General features: G+C 40.8%; 1 protein-coding gene across 1 annotated transcript; it reads left to right on the plus strand.

The window, feature by feature from the left end:
• Nucleotides 1–345: 345 nt before the first annotated feature.
• On the plus strand, nt 346–21,491 carry zgc:158689 (uncharacterized protein LOC791177 homolog). Its single transcript, XM_052619002.1, has 15 exons — nt 346–640; nt 3,211–3,314; nt 3,910–3,985; nt 4,184–4,270; nt 8,035–8,096; nt 8,401–8,472; nt 8,642–8,779; nt 10,770–10,922; nt 12,722–12,901; nt 13,870–14,296; nt 15,025–15,235; nt 16,292–16,354; nt 16,470–16,677; nt 19,678–19,718; nt 19,795–21,491. The coding sequence occupies exons 2-15, from the start codon at nt 3,267–3,269 to the stop codon at nt 19,874–19,876; spliced, it is 1,848 nt and encodes a 615-aa protein (XP_052474962.1). The 5' UTR covers nt 346–640; nt 3,211–3,266; the 3' UTR covers nt 19,877–21,491.
• Nucleotides 21,492–21,585: the final 94 nt, after the last annotated feature.

A 21,585-nucleotide genomic window follows, 5' to 3' on the forward strand; every position in this document is an offset into this window, starting at 1 on the left:
AACCAATTGTGAAAAACTGCTAAATGGAGCCTCTTTTTCAATAATTTTGTGTGCAATTTTCTCTCTTAAAAAATAAGGCTTCTCTAAGGGGGTTTTCACAGTGGTACCACAGAAGAACCATTTTTGTTGTTGTTATTATAATTAATTAAAAACCCAACAAAAATACTGTCCAAAAGAAACGTGAGAAAGGGGTCTAGAATAATTTGTTTGCACATGCCACTTCTGAGAGTCTATTCATGGAATTAAAAGTGAAATGTGTGTGTGTGTGTGTGTGTGTGTGTGTGTGTGTGTGTGTGTGTGTGTGCGTGCGTGCGTCAGGGCTGCGCTGTCCCGTTCCCTCATTGACATTCAGTCCCAGTGAGAGACTGAGAGAGAGGAGACATTGTCCGGGACAGAGACGGAGGCCGAGCCGCTCGAGCTCTACATCGCGGCGGTGAACGCACGTTTAGAGCGGAATGAAGAGCAGAGTTTAATGCGAGTGTGATCTGAGGAGCAGTGAGTGTGTTCTGGCCTGGATTCAGTCAGGTCGAGGGGTGAGGGGGGATTCACTGGGTCAAACAAACTCACTGACTACCCCCACTGAAGAAGAAGAAGAAGGAACAGCAGACAAAGCGCTGAGGAAACGATGAACTGTGCAAAGGTAGGAGAAATCCTCCACATTACATAAACCACTGGAGATCATTCACTTCATCAGACAATCAAACTAACAATCAAACTAACAATCAAACTAACAATCTGCTACAACTGTGCAACAAGTGCCATTGAACAGAAATACGAGAATGTGATTATACTGACCTGCTGAAGGACGTGACTGGCATTGTGAACTGATCGAGTTACATTGCTCACCAAACTTTGAGTCATTTTTCAGCTCGATGATTTAATTGTTTTGCATTGAAAAGCAGCAGAAATTAAGATAGCATCTATTCATATCATCTTATCAAGTGTTTTCCGGTCTTTACCTCAGATTTCATCTCTGTGGGGGGGGGGGGGGGAATAGAGGCACAATATTGTATGCACAGTAACAGTTTATAGATAGACATTTATTTATTTATTTATTTATTTGAATGTGGCAATATATAGTGCACAAATATGAAGTGACACAATGATATCTTCAGTTAAGATTAAGGTTTCATGTTTCTGTGTGGTGTTAGTCCTAAAGAATCATATTCCTAAATCTTATCATACGGTTTTGATTTGAGGTCATCTGCTTTTAACTGGACTCTGAAAAGCTGTGGAAATGTATTTTTTTTTATCAGATGCACTCACTTAAAATATACAGTCTTTCTCTTCCAGGACAACACACATATATGCAGAAGACTCATGTTACATGTTACACATTTGTGTCTAAATCAAATGCAAATGCACTCTAGAACAGAACTGCACTTGTTTCTATGAGAAATAACAAATCATGGTCAATAGCTGTGATGTAAACTAAAGGAAGAACCTCGGGCAGAAGTTTTGTGCATTATTTACCCCTGACAGGTGCGCAGTAGTACATATTACTTCTCTAAGGTACTGCTCATATGCAGATTTTAGGGCTAAAGAAGCTTCAGTGTTGTCACTTTAAGAGCATTTCTATTCTAGCTAACAGAGAACGTTCTCAGAACTTGTCTATTGGAAAGGTTCTCCGCAGGATAGGAACAAATGTTCTTGCAGTAACATTAATGGAACATTTGTTTAAAGTTATCTGGTCTTTAATAATGTTCTGAAAACTTAAGCTCAAAAACATTGTTTGTAGTCCTTGTAGTTGAGTCTTTAATGACACTCTGAACATAATTAAATGTTGTGAACTGATAATGAATCACAATAGCTGGGGAACCATTAGTCTGCTCTCGGTGTGAATCAAGGGAAAGTGAAATGAAGTGTGGTCTGATGACAATGTTATTAACTCATTCTCTTCATGTAGGTCAAATTCTTGCTCCTAATCTTCGTCTAATAGCACACATGAGAGCGCTGACCTGCAGTAAACACAGCTGAAGCTTTATGTGATGGTAATCCTGACTGGAATCTCTGATTGGAGATCGTTCCAGAAGGGAAGCGGTGTGAGCGCAGTGTTTGTTCAGCGGCTGGGGAAGAGCGGCTCTCCTCCAGACTGACTCCATTTCATGAACTTTAGACATTTCATAACCGTGAGTTAGGACGGCTTTGGCCAGGCTCAGACTGTGAAATCTCTGGGGGGTCTCTAACAGGGGTGGTCCTTAGTTTGAAAGTCATAAAATTATGAAGTGAAGGTGACACACAAATAAAGCAAATGCTTTATTGCTTGTATCATCTCAAAATGTTAACTATATTATTGTCAAGCTCTAATCTGATGAATCCAACCATAAGGAAAGCAGAAATTAAGATATTTCAAGAATTAACATCACGATTTTCTGTAAATCTGATTTAAAACATTGTGTTGTGAAAAGCACTGTACAAATAAATTCAAGGTGACTTGATAAAAGCAATGCTGCATGCCCTTATTTTTGTTTAAAATCAAAACCTGAAAAGTAAAGTCAAATTCCTGAAAAAAAAAAAAAATCCAGGAAAGATCACATTTTCTGTTGATGGAGTTTGGGTTGAAAGATCTAGAGCTGTCATGGGTTTTCCCTGGTTTGGGCCGAAGGAAAATACTCACACCATAGCATACAGAGACATTTTAGACCATTATTTTGTGGCATTGTGACACCGGTTTCCTGTTTTTGAATTATAATATCCCTGTGAACATCCATACAAAAATATTTTTGTCAAGACCGTTGTGGAAGATCTTTGAGGTCTGCGAGTCTGTCCTCATTCACACAGGGCCTGACCTCTCTCATGAAGAGAAGCAAATCCCTTCAGCAGTCTTAGCATTCCTCAGACCGCTGGGGATGTTCACTTAGTCTCAGTGTTTAGAGTGAGAGCAGGTAAACTAATGTGATCGAGGCAGTCTAGGTTCAGTTTCACCCTAAAATTACAATTCTGTGATCATTTACTGTCCCTCAAGCTGTTATCAGTCTGTATGAGTTCCTCTCTTCTGTTGAGCACAAAAGAAGATGTTTTGAAGAATGTTGGAAACCGAGCAGCTGATGGTAGCCAGTTTGGAGAAAATAATAATACTATGGATGTCAATGGCTGGCGTGAACTGGTGAACTCTTCTTGAAGGCTCTTGATCTGCAGCTAAAGCAGTGACTGAATGAGCCGGATTCATCCTCTGTGTCTCACGCTCCTGCTCTCGTTCTCTCCGTGCAGCTGTGTGTGCTGTGACTTCCTGAAGTGAGGAGAACTGATCTGGACAGAGAAGCACGATGTCACGGTCAGATGAGGTCAACAAAATGACAGAAAATGTCTACAAGGTATGTGTTAAATGAAAGAGGACAATAAAAAGACAATCTATGATAAGAAGACATCTTAGAAATTTAACCTTTTTTTCGGGTTTTTTTGGCATTCACACATTTTGTGTAAAAATACATGAGTATACCAACAACTTTCTAGCCACATAGCAAAAAAAAATGTCAAGAAATGAATTTTTTTTTTACAATTACTATATGTGTATGTACTATATGTAAAGAGTGATAGTGATAATTATCATATCTGTTATAAATAAAAATTACTTTTTACTTATTTTTTATTCTTTTTAGGAAAAATACAAATTGCATCAAAACAATTTTTTTTCTCTTTCTTGTTTTACTGTTTAAACACCACCTAGACATTTTTTCATTTTAAATGAAAAAAAAGAAAAATAATAATAAATGCATTGTTTTGCCGCAATTTTCATTTATTTTATATATATATATATATATATATATATATATATATATATATATATATATATATATATATAATTAATTCTAAAGGTATATCTCAGTCTTTGTGAAATGTATTTTTAACAGTATTGTGAAAAAAAATAAGAGCCTCATGTATTGAATGTGTTTCTGATTGTGTGTCCAGGGCATACTGGACCAGTTCAACCCCAGTCTGAAGAATTTTGTCACCATGGGCAAACACTATGAAAAGGCTCTGACTGGTCAGCAATCATTATTAAAGAGTTTATTTTCTCTGTTATGGGCAAAAGTCCAATGTAAATCAGTCTGAAAAAGTATGTTCATCAGACTGATGCACCCTCTCTCTCTGTCTTTCTCTGTGTCTCTCTCTATGTCTCTCTCTCTCTATCTCTTTCTATATGTTTCCCTCTCTCTGTTTCTCTCTCTCTCTCTCTCTGCAGGCGTCACAGTAGCAGCGAAGGGTTATTTTGACGCTCTGGTCAAACTAGGAGAGCTGGCCAGTGACAGCCAGGGCTCGAAGGAACTAGGTAAGACACTTCAGACCCAAAAACAGTGGATATACCAGAAAGGTCTGAGTAAATAAATGCCCTTAACGTTAAATAATCTCTCAAACTGATTTTGTTGTCAGGTTCAAAACCTAAGTGAAGTCATTGCAAGTACATTATACTTACATCACATTACCAATGAATTGGCAAAAAACAAGAGAGTTTACTTTTTAATGTGTTTTTGAGAGAGATAAGTAACGGAGAGCAGTTAAAGTGAGGGGTTTATTTGAAGCTTGTGATGATTGGAGGATGTGTTACAGACAGATTGCCAATATTGCCAATGTTGAAACATGCTAATCCTTATTCTTCCGCTTATCCGGGGCCGAGTCACGGGGGCAGCAGTCTAAGCAGAGATGCCCAGACTTCCCTCTCCCTAGACACTTCCTCCAGCTCTTCCGGGGGGATACCGAGGCTTTCCCGGGCCAGCCGAGAGACATAGTCCCTCCAGCGTGTCCTCTGTCTTCCTCGGGGCCTTCAGGAAGGCATCCAGGAGGCATCTGGAACAGATGCCCGAGCCACCTCAGCTGGCTCCTCTCAATGTGGAGGAGCAGCGGCTCTACTCTGAGCTCCTCCCGAGTAGCAGAGCTCCTCACCCTATCTCTAAGGGAGCGTCCAGCCACCCTGCGGAGAAAGCTCATTTCGGCCGCCTGTATCCGGGATCTTGTCCTTTTGGTCATGACCCACAGCTCATGCCCATAGGTGAGAGTAGGAACGTAGATTTAGCGGTAAATCGAGAGCTTCGCCTTGCAGCTCAGCACCTTCTTCACCACGACAGACCGGTACATCGACCGCATCACTGCAGAAACTGCACTTATCCACCCGCTCCATCCTTGCCTCACTTATGAACAAGACTCCAAGATACTTGAACTCCTCCACTTGAGACAGAAGCTATCCACCAACCTGAAGGGGACATGCCACCCTTTTCCGGCCTCGGAGTTGGAGGTGTTGATTCTCATCCCAGCCATTTCACACTTGGCTGTAAACCGTCCCAGTGCATGCTTAAGGTCCTGGCCAGATGAAGTCAACATGACAACATTATCTGCAAAAAGCAGAGATGAAATCAGGTGGTCCCCAAACCGGACACCCTCCAGCCCCTGGCTGCACCTAGAAATCCTGTCCATAAATCCTCTGTGATGCTGCAGGGACGTGTCAGCCAAGTCACCCCCACAACATCCAGGGACTTGAGGTACTCAGGGCGGATCTCATCCACCCCTGGTGCCTTGCCACCAAGAAGCTTCTTAACTACCTCGGTGACTTCTTGGGTGATGGACAAGTCCATCTCTGAGCCCTCAGCCTCCGCTTCCTCCACGGAAGGCATGTTGGTGGGGTTGAGGAGATCTTCAAAGTATTCCTTCCACCATCAACAGTTGCCCACCTCTACTCTAAACAATGTTGGCAGGGGACTGCTTCCCCTTCCTGAGGCGCAGTATGGTTTGTCAGAATCTCTTCGAGGCCAACCGATAGTTTTTCTCCATGGCCTCACCAAACTCCTCCCAGACCCAAGTTTTTGCCCCCACAACCACCCGAGCTGCAGCCCGCTTGGCCTGCTGGTACCCATCAGCTGCCTCAGGAGTCCTGCAAGCATCCCTTGACAGCATCCCTTACTTCCGGTGTCCACCACCGGGTTCGGAGATTGACACCTCAACAGGCACCAGAGACCTTACGGCCACAGCTCCGAGTGGCCACATTGACAATGGAGGCGGAGAACATGGTCCACTTTGACTCAATGTCTCCAGCCTCCTTCGGAATCTGGTCAAAGCTCTGCCAGAGGAGGGAATTGAAAATCTCTCTGACAGGGGGCTCAGCCAAAAATTCCCAACAGACACAATACATTTGGGTCCACCAGGTCTGTCCAGCTTCCTCCCCCGCCATCGGATCCAACTCACCACCAGGTGGTGATCAGTTGACAGCTCCGCCCCTCTCTTTACCCAAGTGTCCAAGACATACTGCTGGAGGTCAGAGGGAATGACCACAAAGTTGATCATTGACCTCCTGCCAAGGATGTCCTGGTGCCACGTGCACTGATGGCCACCCTTATGCTTGAACATGGTGTTCGTTATGGACAAACCGTGACTTGCACAGAAGTCCAATAACAGAACACCACTCGGGTTCAGATCAGGGGGCCATTCCTCCCAATCACACTCCTCCAGGTATCACTGTCGCTCCCACTTGAGCGTTGAAGTCCCACAGTAGAACAACAGAGTCCCCGGTTGGAGAACTTTCCAGCACCCTCCCAAAGACCCCAAGAAGGCCTCGTACTCTACACTGCCATTTGGCCCGTAAGCACAAATGACAGTGAGAGACCTATCCCCGACCTGAAGGCGCAGGGAAGCGACCCTTTCGTTCACTGGGGTAAACTCCAACACATGGCAACTTAGCTGGGGAGCTATGAGCAACCCCACACCAGCCCGCCGCCTCTTGCCGCCGTCAACTCCAGAGTAGTAGAGAATCCAGCCTCTCTCAAGGGGGGTGGTTCCAGAACCCAAGCTGTGCGTGGAGGTGAGCCCGACTATCTCAAGTTGGTACCCCCCGCACAAGCTCCTTCCCCACCAGTGAGGTGACATTCCACGTCCCTAAGGCTAGTTTCCATGTCCAGTGATCAGGTCGTCAGGGCCCCTGCCTTCGACCGCTGCCCGATCCACATTGCACCAGCCCCTTATGATTCCTCCTGCAGATGGTGGGTCCAAGAGTGTTCCCATGATTTAAGCCCAGTGTTATTTTAGTATCATTGAACGTTTTCAGATTTCCCATTTTGATTTTAATTTTAGTAATATAGTTGTGTGTTTAAGTTTAGTTTCAGTTGACTATGGCTCTTCAGATCTGTTTCTGAAGTGACACGTCCGGCAGAGTAGAGTTAGTGGTGAGAACTAAATGTGAAATTGTTAGCAAATATAACTACATTGTTCAAGTTCATAGTACATCAGCATTTACAGGCAACGGAAGCTTGAACCCAAGTGACTACAGCAGCAGAGAATGAAGAGGCAAGGCCCGTACGATAAAATGTAGATGAAGAAAGTGAGAGAAAGAGAGAGAGGTCTTTGTTGAAAGATTAACAGCACCACATGACCTCATTGTTCTGCTGAACACAGCGGGGGTGAACAAGAGAGAGAGAAAGAGAGGCCGAGCTCAGTAGAGGATAAAGAAGGCCAACATCCACTGAACCCTCAACAAAACACACCACAAACTTACCCTCACTGAAACGCACCAACAGACAGACAATGCCACGCATATCACATCCTCCAAAGGAAGAAATGGCTCTTTTCGACTTTGCAAATCATTGCACAAACACCACAGTCTACAGTTTACGCAAAGTTTTAGAAACAAAACATGCAGTTGTTACATTATATGACCCTAATGTGAGCTTTATGTAAGGCAAGGCAAGTTTATTTATATAGTACATTTCATACACAATGGTAATTTAAAGTGCTTTACATAAAATAAATTAAAATAAACACGAAGAAAAATAATCACGAAAATAAAACAAGCAATTTAAAAACTTTGAAAATGATAAAAAAAAATACATATTTAAAATGAATTTAAAACATTTAAAAGTATAAAATGATTTGACATAAAATACAGTGAATATGTAAAAAACTGCAGGTGATGTAGTCAGGTTTACGTGAGTGAGATGGTGTTATCGAATCGTGTTTGATAGTGTGTCTGTAAATTGTGATGCTCTCATGCTTCTGTGTTTCTGATTGTGTGCAATGTGTTTAGACGTCTTGTCATGCTTCATGTTGATTCAGGCGACACGCTGTTCCAGATGGCAGAGGTTCATCGTCAGATCCAGGTCCAGCTCCAGGATGTGGTGAGTAAACAGCAGTTTAAGTACAGTATAGTAATCAAGAGTGTTTCTTACTGGATAGTGACAAGTCAATCACAAACACAAAGTTCTGCTTAACAGCTTACAGTAGTACATTTTGCATTTAAAATGCACTAAAACTACCAAAACACTTCATATGATCAAATTATGCTCTTGTGCTTTAGAGTATGAAGAGTTTGGAAAAAGTCACCCAAGTGTTGAGAAATGGGTGATTTGGAGATTGTAAAAAGGCCTTAATTACCCTCAAGACGTGTGTTTGCCTGAATGCTGTGTTTCCTGTCGTCTGCAGCTGAAGCTGTTTCATTCAGAGCTGCTGTCTCAACTCGAGCAGAAACTGGAGCTAGACATCAAATATCTGACCGTGAGTGGACACTAGTGTTTAACTGAACAACATACTGGATTTACTGAATAGTGCAGCTCGATCAAGTGAACCCAGAGTGTGTCTAGTAAACACTCTGAGTAAATGAATCAGGAAAGATGAATATGGGAATGAGCTCTGACTTGATATACTGTTTGAAACCCTTGTCCAGGGGACGCTGAAGAAGTACCAGAGTGAGAGGAAGTCCAAGGTGGAGTCCATCGAGCACTGCCAGTCACAGCTGAAGAAGCTGCGGAGGAAGAGCCAAGCCAGCCGCCATCCCAACAAATATGGAGACAGAGAGATGCAGGTACATGTTTCTAAGATCGCTTACAAATCAACATGATCCAACTTTGCTGTTCCACACACAATCTACTGTGTTGTTTTGAAGCAGCTCAGCTTTACTTGATTCTCCATCAATCATGTTTCAGGGTCTCAAATCTGATCCTCAGGATCTTTTGAGGAGCGTTTGTTTCTTCATCTCTCAATCATCACTGGATTGCATTGCATTATATGTTTGGATCATTAAATCTCATCTTACTAAAACATATTATTGAAGATACAGAGTGACGAATGATATTAAAAGCATTTTATTTAAGTCTCAGTTGATTTACATTACAAGCTATCAGCCATTTTAATATCAGTATCTGCACCAAATTGCATTTTTTTTTTCTCAAAAAGTTCAATAAGTCATTTCTTTTCATTCTGACTATTATTTCATATGTCATACTGTCAGATCAAGTTTAAAAGACATACACCAAGAAATGTAATGCTTGTATTTGTGTGTTCTATGAACTTTAATGCTGCAGTGAATGTGCAGTAAGTCACTTGGATTAAAGCTTGGATTAAAGAACTGAGTAATTGTGCTGCTTGCCAGTTCTTGACTGCTGTGTTGTGTTCATTACTGTAGATTGGCATGTACTGACAGTCATTGGTAGTTTGCATGACTCATAATGGCCTTCTGTGTGACCCTCTGTGTGATTAGTGAGTGGAAGACTTTTCCTCCCTGTGTGAGCTAGTGTTTGAGCGTGTGTGTCCTCTGCATGTGTTTGTTCAGCAGCGAGTCTATCTCTGTTTATGTAGACGCGAGCTACGCTATCACGAGCATTAGTCTAAACATGTTTTCTGCTCAGAAGGAGAAAGAGCAAGTCGTTGAGCTTGAGATTAAGCAGATATCCGGAACCGCTGATTCAGGGACAGAAAGAAGTAACACTGAGGTGGAGAAAAAACAAGAGAAGGGGAAATGATGAAGTACAACAGGACTACAGTCTCAAAGATGTTTAGAAAGGAACGTACAGGAGAAAATGACAGATTTTAAATGAAACATGTGGAACATAATTATGGTCACAGAATTTCATTTTGGGTGAACTGGTCCTTTAAGGCAGGTTTTCCCAAATTAATCGAAAAGTGAAATATTAATTATATATTTATAAAAAATAACCATGTAGTCTGATGTGCTGTGTGTTGGAGAGTGTTTTCAGTATCTCTGGGCTTCTTGCTCACAGTAGATGCAGTCACTGTTATCTCTACATGCTCTGAGAGTTTCATGCACATTTGGGAACACAATGTGCACTAGGTCCACACAAAGTTTCCACATTTTTTGTGGACAGGAATGTAGAGCATTTCAGCCACATTCTGCCGAAATAAAAGCTTGAGAATTTAAAATGTTTAAAGCATGTGGATTTAAACATTTAGAAGTAAAAAATAAGAACCGGACATAATTATTAGAACTTATAGTTCTAAAACGGTTACTATTATTATAATATCACTTAATATCACTTATTCATTTATTTTTTTTACAACTGTAATATATTTGTTTTAATTTTAAGAATTAGTTAAATCACAATTATGCTAATAATGATTAATAATATTTATTATTATTATTAATAATAATAATACTATTAATAATAATAATAATACTATTAATAATAATAATAATTAATTGTTTAGTTTTATTTAAAATTATAATAATATTATTATTATTAATGTTAATAAAACTAATAAGAGGTTTGAGTCTTATTTTGAAATCCAGCTCAAAATAAAACACTTGTTTAAAAAAGTTCAAATATTATTTATTTAGATTGTGTCATATCACCATTAACCGACATAAGAGAAGCATTGAATGTGCAAAGGTGCTGTTAAATTATTGAAAGATTTACTCAAAATCTAAGCAGGACTTCAAGTTTATGTTTATGCCCAAGGGGTTTGGCTTTTAGTTGGTTGTTGTATATTCCAGTCTTGCTGTATATTTTTCAGATTCTGTTTAAAGCTGATTGTGTGACTCTCTCTGTCTGTAACAGTATGTGGAGCTGATGAGTCGCCGGCAGGGTGAGCTGGACTCGCTGGTGGCCGCTGGTTACCGCTCCGCTCTGACAGAAGAAAGACGACGCTATTGCTTTCTGGTGGACCGTCAGTGTTCAGTCACCAAGATCCTCACCAGCTACCACTGCAAGGTAACAGATGTGAGCTTCAGCCGTGAAGGACTAGCAGACACAACAGCCTCACTGGGAAATGTGCCTCTGCCTTCATTCTAGCAAAACTCTACAAGTCACTGCAGTTTCCAGCTGAGACGAAATCTCTATACGTGTGTTTTTTCTGATGTGGTAAACGTGCTCAGTAGCACACCCGGTACAGCATCACATTTGTGATGTGAAGCGCTCAGGTACGCGTCCCATGAAACACAGTCACTATAAAAGAGCTTCAATACTTGTAGAAGGATACAATCTTTATCTCACATTTGTGATAACACCATCCACCTTTATCCTAATAGTCTACTGTCTTCTACGTTATGGGAGGCTCTTCAGGTTTCACAAAGACCGAAACAAAACACTTTAAATCATAGAGCTGTGCTACAAACAATCATCATCTGTCAGTTTGATAACATATATCAGTGAATAACAATGACAATTTAATGTGACATGATGTCAAGAAAACCTGTGGCAAAAGCTCTCTCGGTCTTCTCAGCATCTTTTCCTCCTGGTTATACTCATTTTTCCTTTGTATTTAGCTGTATCAACATGAAAAGAGATAACAGATACTGCACATTTGTGGTCTGCTCCCCTGATTTAATTTCTGATATATCCCATATAAAAATTCACTTGAATACACTAATACAGCAAAACATTCACAGAGGCTCGTTTTTACTGAAAATCTCCCCTTTATTCTTCTAAATCCTGTTAGTTTACTGGAATGTGTCTAAAGCAGGAAAACACAAAATTTGTTATCTGTCAAAATGACAGAAATAGCTTTGAAATATGATCACGCAGTCTTGCAGTTATCTCCCGCTGGCAGTGTATTTACTTGTCAGCCACCACAGCATTGACGCATATGAATATTGTAACACCCTTTACGAAAAATAACCATGGTTTTATTAAAGTAAAACTGTAGTAACCCATGGTTTTTTTGGCGTGTTGACTACCATTTGTATAACCACAGATTTACTACAAATACCATGGTTAAACTATGGTTAATTTTGCAAAACCATGGTTATTTTGTGGTTACCATGGTTTAATTATAGTTACCATGGTTTTTTGGTTATATTTGTAGTAAAACCATGGTTAATTTTCGTAAGGGACAAATGTCATCCTCCAGTATATTGTGTTGTGTGAAGATCTGAGCGTGCAGTATGTCAAAAGAGAGAACAGCCTCTGCTTTTAAACAAACAATAAAAAAACATCTTATTCTAGATCCTTGCATTTTTTATCAAAAAAAAAAAACAAAAAAAAAAAACATTTTAAACAAAAAGCTTAGAAAATTGTGTTTTAGACTATGTCTGTCAATGGCAGGGAAAGAGTTAATGAACATATATTATTACAGTGATATTAAACTAAACATAAAAAATATTGCTGCAGAAAAAAAAATCAAGATTTTGTGGTGATTATATTGAAAGTAATGTGTTAATGTAGACTTAAAGTTATTCCCGTAATTCGTGCAAAGCATCATAGGAGTTGGAAAAAATGTGTATAGGTTTGGTTTTTGGTGCAAATTTGTTTGCAAACAATAGAAATGATAGAGCATTACAATGTTGGTCTCATGAAATGTTTCCAGATTGATCTGTTTTAGATAGAAACAAGCTTTTTGCGGCGCTCACTGGACATTTCACTTTCAAGAATCAGCCTTAAGTCACTTTGCAGAAATGTTTCTACAAGCATGTTTTTCTAGTGAGCCTGTGCCCCAGCTGTGTTAGAAGAGAGACTGGTGCAGAAATGACTCACATCAGCTCTAAGCAGATTGAACTGATTGTGTTTGGTAGGTGAGAGAGCTGTTGTCTCAGAAGCTGTCATCGTGGCAGCAGTCCTGTGCGCAGCCAACCAAGCTCCCGGAGCGAGCGCTGAACCTGCTGCGTCACACCGCCCCCCAGAGCTCTGGAGGAGCAGGCCTCGCCGAGATCCTGCGCAACGCCAAACTGGGCATCTCTCAGCACGCAGAACAAGTGAGCGCCTCTGCTTCATCACACACATACTCAGACTTTCAGTTTGTCACAATGAAAAAAAAAAACATAATGGGGAACATAGTGTGAATAAAATGGTCAAAAATTATAGTACGCCTTAAAGTCTGCGTGAACCGGAAGTTACAAACCACTTTTCTCCAGTGCTGTGACGTATTTCCGACAGCAGAGGGGAGGGGCATTTTCAGATTTTGATTAAAGACAAGATTACGAAGCCAAACATTTTTTGTGTGTGTGTGGATTGACTTGCATGGATGAATTGTTCACCACAAAACGATCAATTTTGGCAAACAAAGTAAATCTGGTCAATTTTGATTTCAGTTGGACTTTAAGAAGCCGTGGTTGACAGTGAATTTATAACAGCTGAGGGGCATTGTTAGGCATTTAGCTGTTATAAATTCACTGTAAACCATGGCTTAGTGAGGCTTATTGCTTTTATAAAACAGTTATTCAATATACGTAGTAAGGTTTTACTAAATTTAACAGAGCAAATAAAAAAACACATCAAATACTGTAGATACATTTTTATAATACACTGCAGATTTCTGCTAATATCTCTTTCTAAATCTTTCCAAAATAATCTTGAGTACATATATGTGATATAAATAATACTGAGTAAAATAAAATAATTTTTGAAAAATGATAAAACGTATGCACAAAATTCAGTTCAATTCAAATTTTCACCTTAATTCTTTCCAAAACATGCTCAACTGGATAAATCCTGTTTAGTATTTTGTAGGACACTTCTTTACATTTGTTATTAAGGGATACAAAATTTCTATCACATTTTCCATGCTATCTTTCAATCTATATTAATAAAGAAAGCAAAATAAATAAATAAATAATAAATAAAAATCTTTCTGCAGAAAAAGTATTTCTTATAAAATCGATGTTGAATTCCCAATGAATCCCAATTGGATCGATGTAATGATGCTTGATTCCTGTTCTCTCAGAGGCTGTCTGTGCAGGAAGTCCCGCCTCTGTTGAACGGTGACAGTCGTCCTCAGCAGCAGCAGCAGCGCTCCTCTCAGTTTGTCCCGGGCCTTCAGTCTCACCAGAACCCCTCCAGTAATGGACACGCCCACTCCGGTTCTTCAGCCAGCCCCGCCCACTCACAGACAGCAGTGGGCGTGTCAGGGTCACAGTCTCCTCCCCCCATGAGCCACACCTCCAGCTCCTCCCACAGTTCCCTGCAGGGCCTGACTCCGCCCCTAACGGCCCCCCACAGCCCTCCGCTGCCCCACAGCGCCCCTCTGTCCCCCGTCCTGCTGTCCAGCTCTGCTGCTGCTGTCAGTCTGCTGAAGACTCCTGATCTCTACTCCACCTCCACCCTGCCACTGCCGAGGAGACAGTCCAGCGACACTCATCAGGGATTCATGGGTATGTGTGTGTGTGAGAGAGAGAGTGTGTGTGTGTGAGTGTGAGAGAGTGTGTGTGAGGGAGAGAGAGAGAGAGAGAGAGTGTGTGGGTGTGTGTGATAGGGCTTGCATAGACTAGTCGAGTAGTCAACCACTAGTCAGCGCTGTCAGAAACAATCGACTACTCCAGCATGCATTAACCATGATGCGTACAAAGAGTTTGCAAATACAACATGAATTTTAGGATTACAATATTGCATGTGGCTGTTATTTCTATGACCTTATCTATGTTGCATGTTAAATTAAAATATGCAATTTAATAATTAGGGGTGTACCCGAAACCGACCGATTACCTTATTCGGAATGGCACGGATAATGGCTTCAAAAACGAATAACAGACAAATAAATATCATATTAATTAGAATAATTAATATGTCAGAATAAGAATAATCAGAATAATTCTTCCTGAATACCCGGCTGAAACTGGAACAGTCCGGAGTTTGCTAGATAGCAGTTGAGCCAGGGGATCAGCGCAATATTATACGCAGACCTCTAAAGTCACAAGTGTGAAGTGAATGAATAAACTTTATGAGTGAAAAGAGCGAAAATCAAACACCGCATTGCTGTTTTCTCTCCGTGCATCTCTCAGAAATCAGTAGTCGTGCCACCCCTAGTGTGTGAGTGTGTTTGTGTGTCTCTGCTCTCTTGCTGTTTCTCCATTAACTGTATGTTGTGGTTGTGCTGGTTCAGGCTCCACTCTCCCCCGTGTGCTCCCTCTCTGTGCTCCGTCCCGTGTGGAGGCTCTGTTCCCTCACTCCCCAGACTCCTGCGAGGGACAGAAGCCCGGAGACCGAGGAGGAAGCTCATGTCTGCTGTCCTTCCTGCCTGGAGACGCTCTGACCCTGCTGATCAGTGAGCCCAGAGACGGCTGGCACTACGGCCAGAACGAGCGCACGGGACGGTATCTGACCATCAGCCTTTCAGTCAGGGACAGTTTAACACTAGCTGTCCCTCGTTTTTATTCTGATTTGTGGTGTAGAACTAATGAATTATATTAGCAATATGAGGAGCCTGTTCCTTGAACAAGGCTTATATGCTTTGTTCAAAGCAAGTTTAAAGCCCTTCGTAACAAAGCATTGGTTTGGCCGTACTCACACCAGAGACAAGACTTTGTCTGAGGACCACTGTTATTTTAATATTGTTAATATACTAATATAGTATTTAGAAATATTTTTTAATTGTTTGTATTTTTTATATTTTCAGTTTTGTTTTAATTATAGTTTAAAAAAAAATTGGTCCAACTGCTTTTTTATTCTTTTTTTTATTCATTTTTGTTTTAGTTTTAGTAATTTATTACTTAAACTTATTTTATTTACAGTAAGTTGCCAAAGCAATATTTCTAATTTTCTTTAGCTTCATATTTTTCAATATTTACATCTTATTTGATTGTTTTGTCCATTTTGTTGTCATTTTATTATTTTTTTTATTACATTTATTTATTTATTTTTGATTTTAGCTTTAATTTCAGTCATTTAAGTACTTCAATTAAAAGAATTTATAAATGCTGCTTTGACCACTAACTGAAAATACAACAAAATGACCAAAAATGTAACCAAGATTTAAATAGATTTAGATTAAAATGAAATATTTAAAAAGATAGAAATAAAATATAAATATTAAATTAAAATTAAAATGATTAGAAATTATAAATGACACTTTGTTAGCCAAGTGAAATAAAGTAAGTTTAATTTTTTGTGTAATATTTCAATAATTTTGTTACTGTTTTATTTCAGTTAAAGACATTTTTAATAGGTTTAGTTTTTGTTAATGATACCAATGCTGCTGATGGAAAACAGAGTTTTGGGATCATGCGGCTGAAATACAGTGCAATCTTATATTAACAGAGGGACTTTTTTCTATGCGTTAATACATATTATTACCTTTTCAAACAAGCGTAGAAGAGCTGCTGTTCAGATATTCAGACCCTTGTTTTATTGTTCTGATTTCTCCTTCATAGAAAAGGCTGGTTTCCCTTCTCCTACACACAGCCTTTCCCCAGCCCTCCCGGACAGGATCTCAGGTCTGTAGGGAAACAAAGCCCCATCCGAATGACATATTATCTTGCTGCTGTCTCAGAAAGGCATGTATTCCCATCACTCCTCTCTTCTTCTCTGTGTCTCTGGTCATGGCTGCAGTCCTCCGGTCCTGTCGAAGGTGAACAGCACTAGTATGGGACAGCTGGACAGGCTTCCCCCCACGGGTCAGGTGCCGCAGGTCAGTCCTGACTCTGAGGACGAGAGGAGTGTTATATCCCAGCGCATCAGCACCTTCAGACCGCGACCCTACAGCATGATGAACCCCGAGACCAGCAGGATGAGCCCCCGACTGCGTCTGAAGGACAGGGTCAGAGACTCCAGCACCTGTGACTGTGACTGGATTACTGTTTTAGTCAAATTAAAATATGCTGGGAATGTCCTGCCGCTCAGGATCATCTGAGATTAGGATGAGTTTGTTTCTTCATCAGGTTTGTAGTAATGTAGCATTGCATCAGTGTCTCATCATCGGATGCTCTGCAGTGAATGAGAGTCCAAACAGCTGATAAAACATCACAATAATCCACAGCACTCCAGTCCATCAGTTAACATCTGGAGAAGACAAAAGATGAAACATCCAGCATTAAGACGCTTTTAACTTCAAACAGTCGATTCCGTCCATAATCCATCATAACACTTCCTCCAGTGAAAAAGTGCATCTCCTGTTGTCTCTCACATCAAAATCCAGCCACATATTAGTTTAGAGCTGTTTAAACGCTGCTTGATCTGTGCAGATTTCTCTCCTGATTCAGACCAGAACACTGTTTCACTGGAGGAAGTGTTATTCTGGCGGCACCCATTCACTGCAGAGCATCCATTGATGAGACTCTGATGCAATGCTACATTCCTCCAAATCAGATGAAGAAACAAACTCATCCTGATCTTGGATGGCCTGAGGGGGAGGATACTTTCAGCAAGTACTTTTTCATTTATTTTTGGGTGCATTATTCTTTAAGACAATAAGGTGAATGGGGGGAAAACTGTCTAAGATTACGTATGTAATCCTGGTTCTTCGAAGGAATGAGACGCTGCGTCTATAACGCTTTGGGGAATGGCTCCAGCGTGACGTCTCTGAATACCGTGTGTAATCAGTCCAATGGATGGGCGATGCGTTACAGGCGGGTGATGTCAGAGACCAGGAAGCATAAAAGCATGAGCGGCGAAGCCGGCATCCAGCCTCAAAGGATGAAGCAAGAGCCGGCCAGAGATGCCGGAAGTGTGGCACTGCGACGCATCGTCTCTTTCCTTCGAGGAACCAGGGTTACATACGTAACCTTAGACGTTCCTCTTCAGGAACTCGAGCTGCGTTGAGAACACTTTGGGGAACAAGGATGTCCACGCCGCCAGACTTACAAATCTCTGCCAGTGTGGGAAACTGCACAGCTAGGACGAGAGAACAGAGGTGTCTAGATTGCTCGTAAATTTAGACCGTAAAATCTTACAAAGGTCAAAGGCGTGGACCACCCCGCAGCATCGCAGATGTCACGCATAGAGACACCTACTAAGAAGGCCGTCACACTTCTGGTGGAGTGATCCTTGACCCCCAGGGGAGAGGGGAGGTCAGAGGACTCATACCGCAAGAGAAATAACATCTACTATCCACCGGCTGAGGGTCTGTTTAGTAGCATGAAGACCTCTCTTAGAGAGACCATAACAGACAAATAACTGCTTCTCCACAAGGCAGCTCGCACTGGACACATACAATTAAGCTTCTTCTGGTCTGGCTCCCTGAAGGGAGGAGCCAGGGCTGCATCCACACACTTCATGAAAGTGCAGGTTGATAGTGCAAGGCCAAAGGGAAGTACTCAATATTGGTATGCTTCACCCCCGAAAGCAGACCTCAGACGCTTCCTGTGTAGGGGAAGGATGGAGATATGGAAATATGCATCTTTTAGATCTATCCAGTCCTCGGACCTGATCTGAGACACGACCTGTTGAGTGTCTGGACGACATGAGTGTGAGCATCCTGAACTTCAGTTGCTTGACTAAGCGGTTCACCAGACGCAGATCTAAAATGGGACGCAACCCCCCATCCTTCTTTGGAACAATAAAGTACCGGCTGTAGAACCCTGACTCTCTGTCGTGAGGAGGGACCACCTCAATGGCCTCCTTCCTCAGGAGAGTGTGCACTTCCTGTTCCATAACCAGAGCCTGCTCGGGACCCAGCAGCGTGGGTGAAACCCCGTTGAATCGAGGCGGAGGAGAACCGAACTGAATTCTGACCAGCAGGAGATAACCAAACTATCCATTCTAGAGACCTCCGCGGAGGCCGAGGACCTCTTTGCCCTAAGTACGGTCCGGAGAACCGGCTTAGACTTAGAAGCCCCCGACCCAGAGCGACATCTGGACCCACGGCTTCTCTTAGCTGGGGGAGCACGTGAGGCAACGCTAGGTTTTGGTGCCTCCCTGTAAAAGGAGCTGGAATACTGTGGAGGCTGACCCTACCCAGCAGCCTAACCAGATTTAGAAAGCGACATGAGAGGAACCGCTGGAAAGCCACCGTAGCCTGGACATGCTCGTGCCGCTCGTGCGTCTCTGACTTCACCCGTCTATGACGTCTCACCCATCCATTGGACTCATTACACACATGATTCAGAGACGTCACGCTGGAGGCGTTCCCCAGAGTGTTCTCGACGCAGCTCAAGTTCCTGAAGAGGAGCCATGGTACATTGGATAAAAACTGATTTTATTCTTATATGATTTTGTTGATGCATTTGAGTTATAGTTGTTATACGAACAGCTTTTAAAGATATGTACTGGAATTAAAATCTACAGACGCACCAAATTTTATTTTAATTAAAATTTAAAGAGACCCAAAAATGAAAACTGCCATCATTTACTCGATAGACAATATTTTGAAGAAACCAAACAATTAATTTTATTGTATTATTTTTTTTTTTTTGTACAATGGAAGTCAATAGATCCATTGAACTTTTCAACAGGTAGAAGGAAATTCATTCCGGTTTGGAACAACTTGAGGGGGATTTAATGATGACAGATTTTTCATTTTTGGATGAACTATCCATTTAAATGTGTGTTTTGGATTTTTCCTTTCACTTGTCTGAATAAAGACAAGTCGTGGAAGCAAAACAGCCCAAAATCTCAAAACTGACCAGTACATGAAAAACGATGCTTGTGGTGTCTTAAAACCACATCTTTTTTTTTTTTTTTATATATTATTATTCACATTTTTTTCGTTGGAACCTTTTCCACTGTAAATGTTCATTTCTCTTTCTGACTAAATCTTGCTAGGATTAAGAATGTATCTGTTTATATTGCACTGACACTGATATGTCCTCATGTTCCTCAGATGTCGACTGACTTCACCTCTCCACCTCCGTCACCCAGCAGGTAAGGATGGTCACCTGTGTTCACCAGAGCTCTCCGTGTCTGATGGGTTCAATCATTTAACCTCCCCTCTTCACAGGATCAACCCGTTCGCTCATATTCGGCTCAAGAAGACGGTGACCAATGACCGCTCCGCCCCTCTGATACAGCAGAGCCTTTGATTGACAGCCACACATGCTCCGCCCCTCTGATACAGCAGAGCCTTTGATTGACAGCCAGAGATGCTCCTGTTAATGCTTCACTGAATAACCAACCCTTGAGAGGTTACACTGTTGCCATCAGAAACACATTTAGATTATAACCAGTATCAGAGAATTAAATGCAGTTCAGTGCATTTAGATCATTTAGGATTTGTGTATATTCTATATATATTACATTATCAGAAAATGAAATATTTCAAGAGGTTTTTATGTATTTCAGATGAGTGCACATGGAAAATGTTGACCTCTAACATGTTTTTCAGTATTTCTAACCCCTTTACTGTGAGGTGTGATGTCTACAGTGAAAATGATGATCACGATTTTGCCGTCTGATATTTGTAGAGATGATTCCCAATTAAGTTTCATATTAAGTATTAGATTAGATTGATGCATCAGGATGCTTAGTATAAAAAATATTTTCTAGTATACAAATGCAAACTTTTAAAGGAATAGTTAGTTATTTACTCACTGTCATGTCCAGTGTTGGGGAAGGTTATTTTTAAATGATGTGCATTACAAAATTGCATTACTTCCTAAGAACACAACTAATTTTGTTACTTACTTTTTATGGAGAGTAATGTGTTCATTATTTTTGCATTACTTTTTCTCATCTGGGCTGGGCTTGCTTGTTTGGTTTAATATAAAAATTCTGTTTTTGGTAAAAGTGAAACGAATAAGAAAATGAAGATTCATGTCTGTACAGTAAGGGCTTTCCAGGGTTACATGAAGAACAGGATGCTGGAGAACACACTTCTGCAAAAAAAAAAAGTTTCTTTGAGTGTACTTCCCACATAAAACAAGATACTTTCTCCAATTTTTTTTTGTTAGTTTTGAAAAAAGACAAGGTATCCTGGAGCATGCTGGGAGAAGCAGGTGAGATGGCTGGCTGTAGGAGTCAAAAGTATAATGTAGTGTAATTACACACAGAAAGGCTTTGAAGGAGTTGGAAAAGATTTGTGAAAGTGTGATGTGATGAGGCTCTCGCTCTGGTCTCTCGTCCCCTCTTCCGTCCGTCTGATGTATCGTAATAATCCCCAGATCTCTAGAGTCGCAGCAGGTTTAGACGAGGGACCGGAGGATGAGAGTGAGATGTGACAGAAGGCTCTGGGAAGTGTAGATGTAGAGCAGAAACAAGCTGAAGAAACCCTTCCTTGCTCTTTTTTGACTTCGTTAAAGATATTTATGTCCACTGGTTTAAAATTAACCTAAACAATATGATTCATTTACTGTTTTAAGTCAACAGTTAGTCTTAAAAGTTGCTTATCATTGTAAGATTTTATACTGAAACCAATTTTATTATTAATGATAATGGTAGCTTTGTGCATAAATGTTTTGCTTGATTTCTCCATTTCAGGGTCAGTTTGTTCTAAGACCTTCATTTGTTAACTTCATTTTCTGTTATAAAGATATCTTAAATTGAGTTAATCTCCAACCTTATATATGCAAATATAACTGCATGCTTTTATACAGTAATTTTCAAAAGTCTGAGAACATTTCATGTTTTAACATCATGATAACTGTATAACTTTTCTTCCTATTTCTTTTAATGAACTTCAATAAAGTTAATCACCGTGAATTTGGCTTGTGTCCATCTCTATTCACATCCAGTTTGCCAAAAAGCCATAGAGTATTACTCTTATCTGTACTATAGCAGATATGACTGGTGTTTA

Source organism: Carassius gibelio, chromosome A16, assembly GCF_023724105.1.
Source record: "Carassius gibelio isolate Cgi1373 ecotype wild population from Czech Republic chromosome A16, carGib1.2-hapl.c, whole genome shotgun sequence".
Classification (NCBI taxonomy): domain Eukaryota; kingdom Metazoa; phylum Chordata; class Actinopteri; order Cypriniformes; family Cyprinidae; genus Carassius; species Carassius gibelio.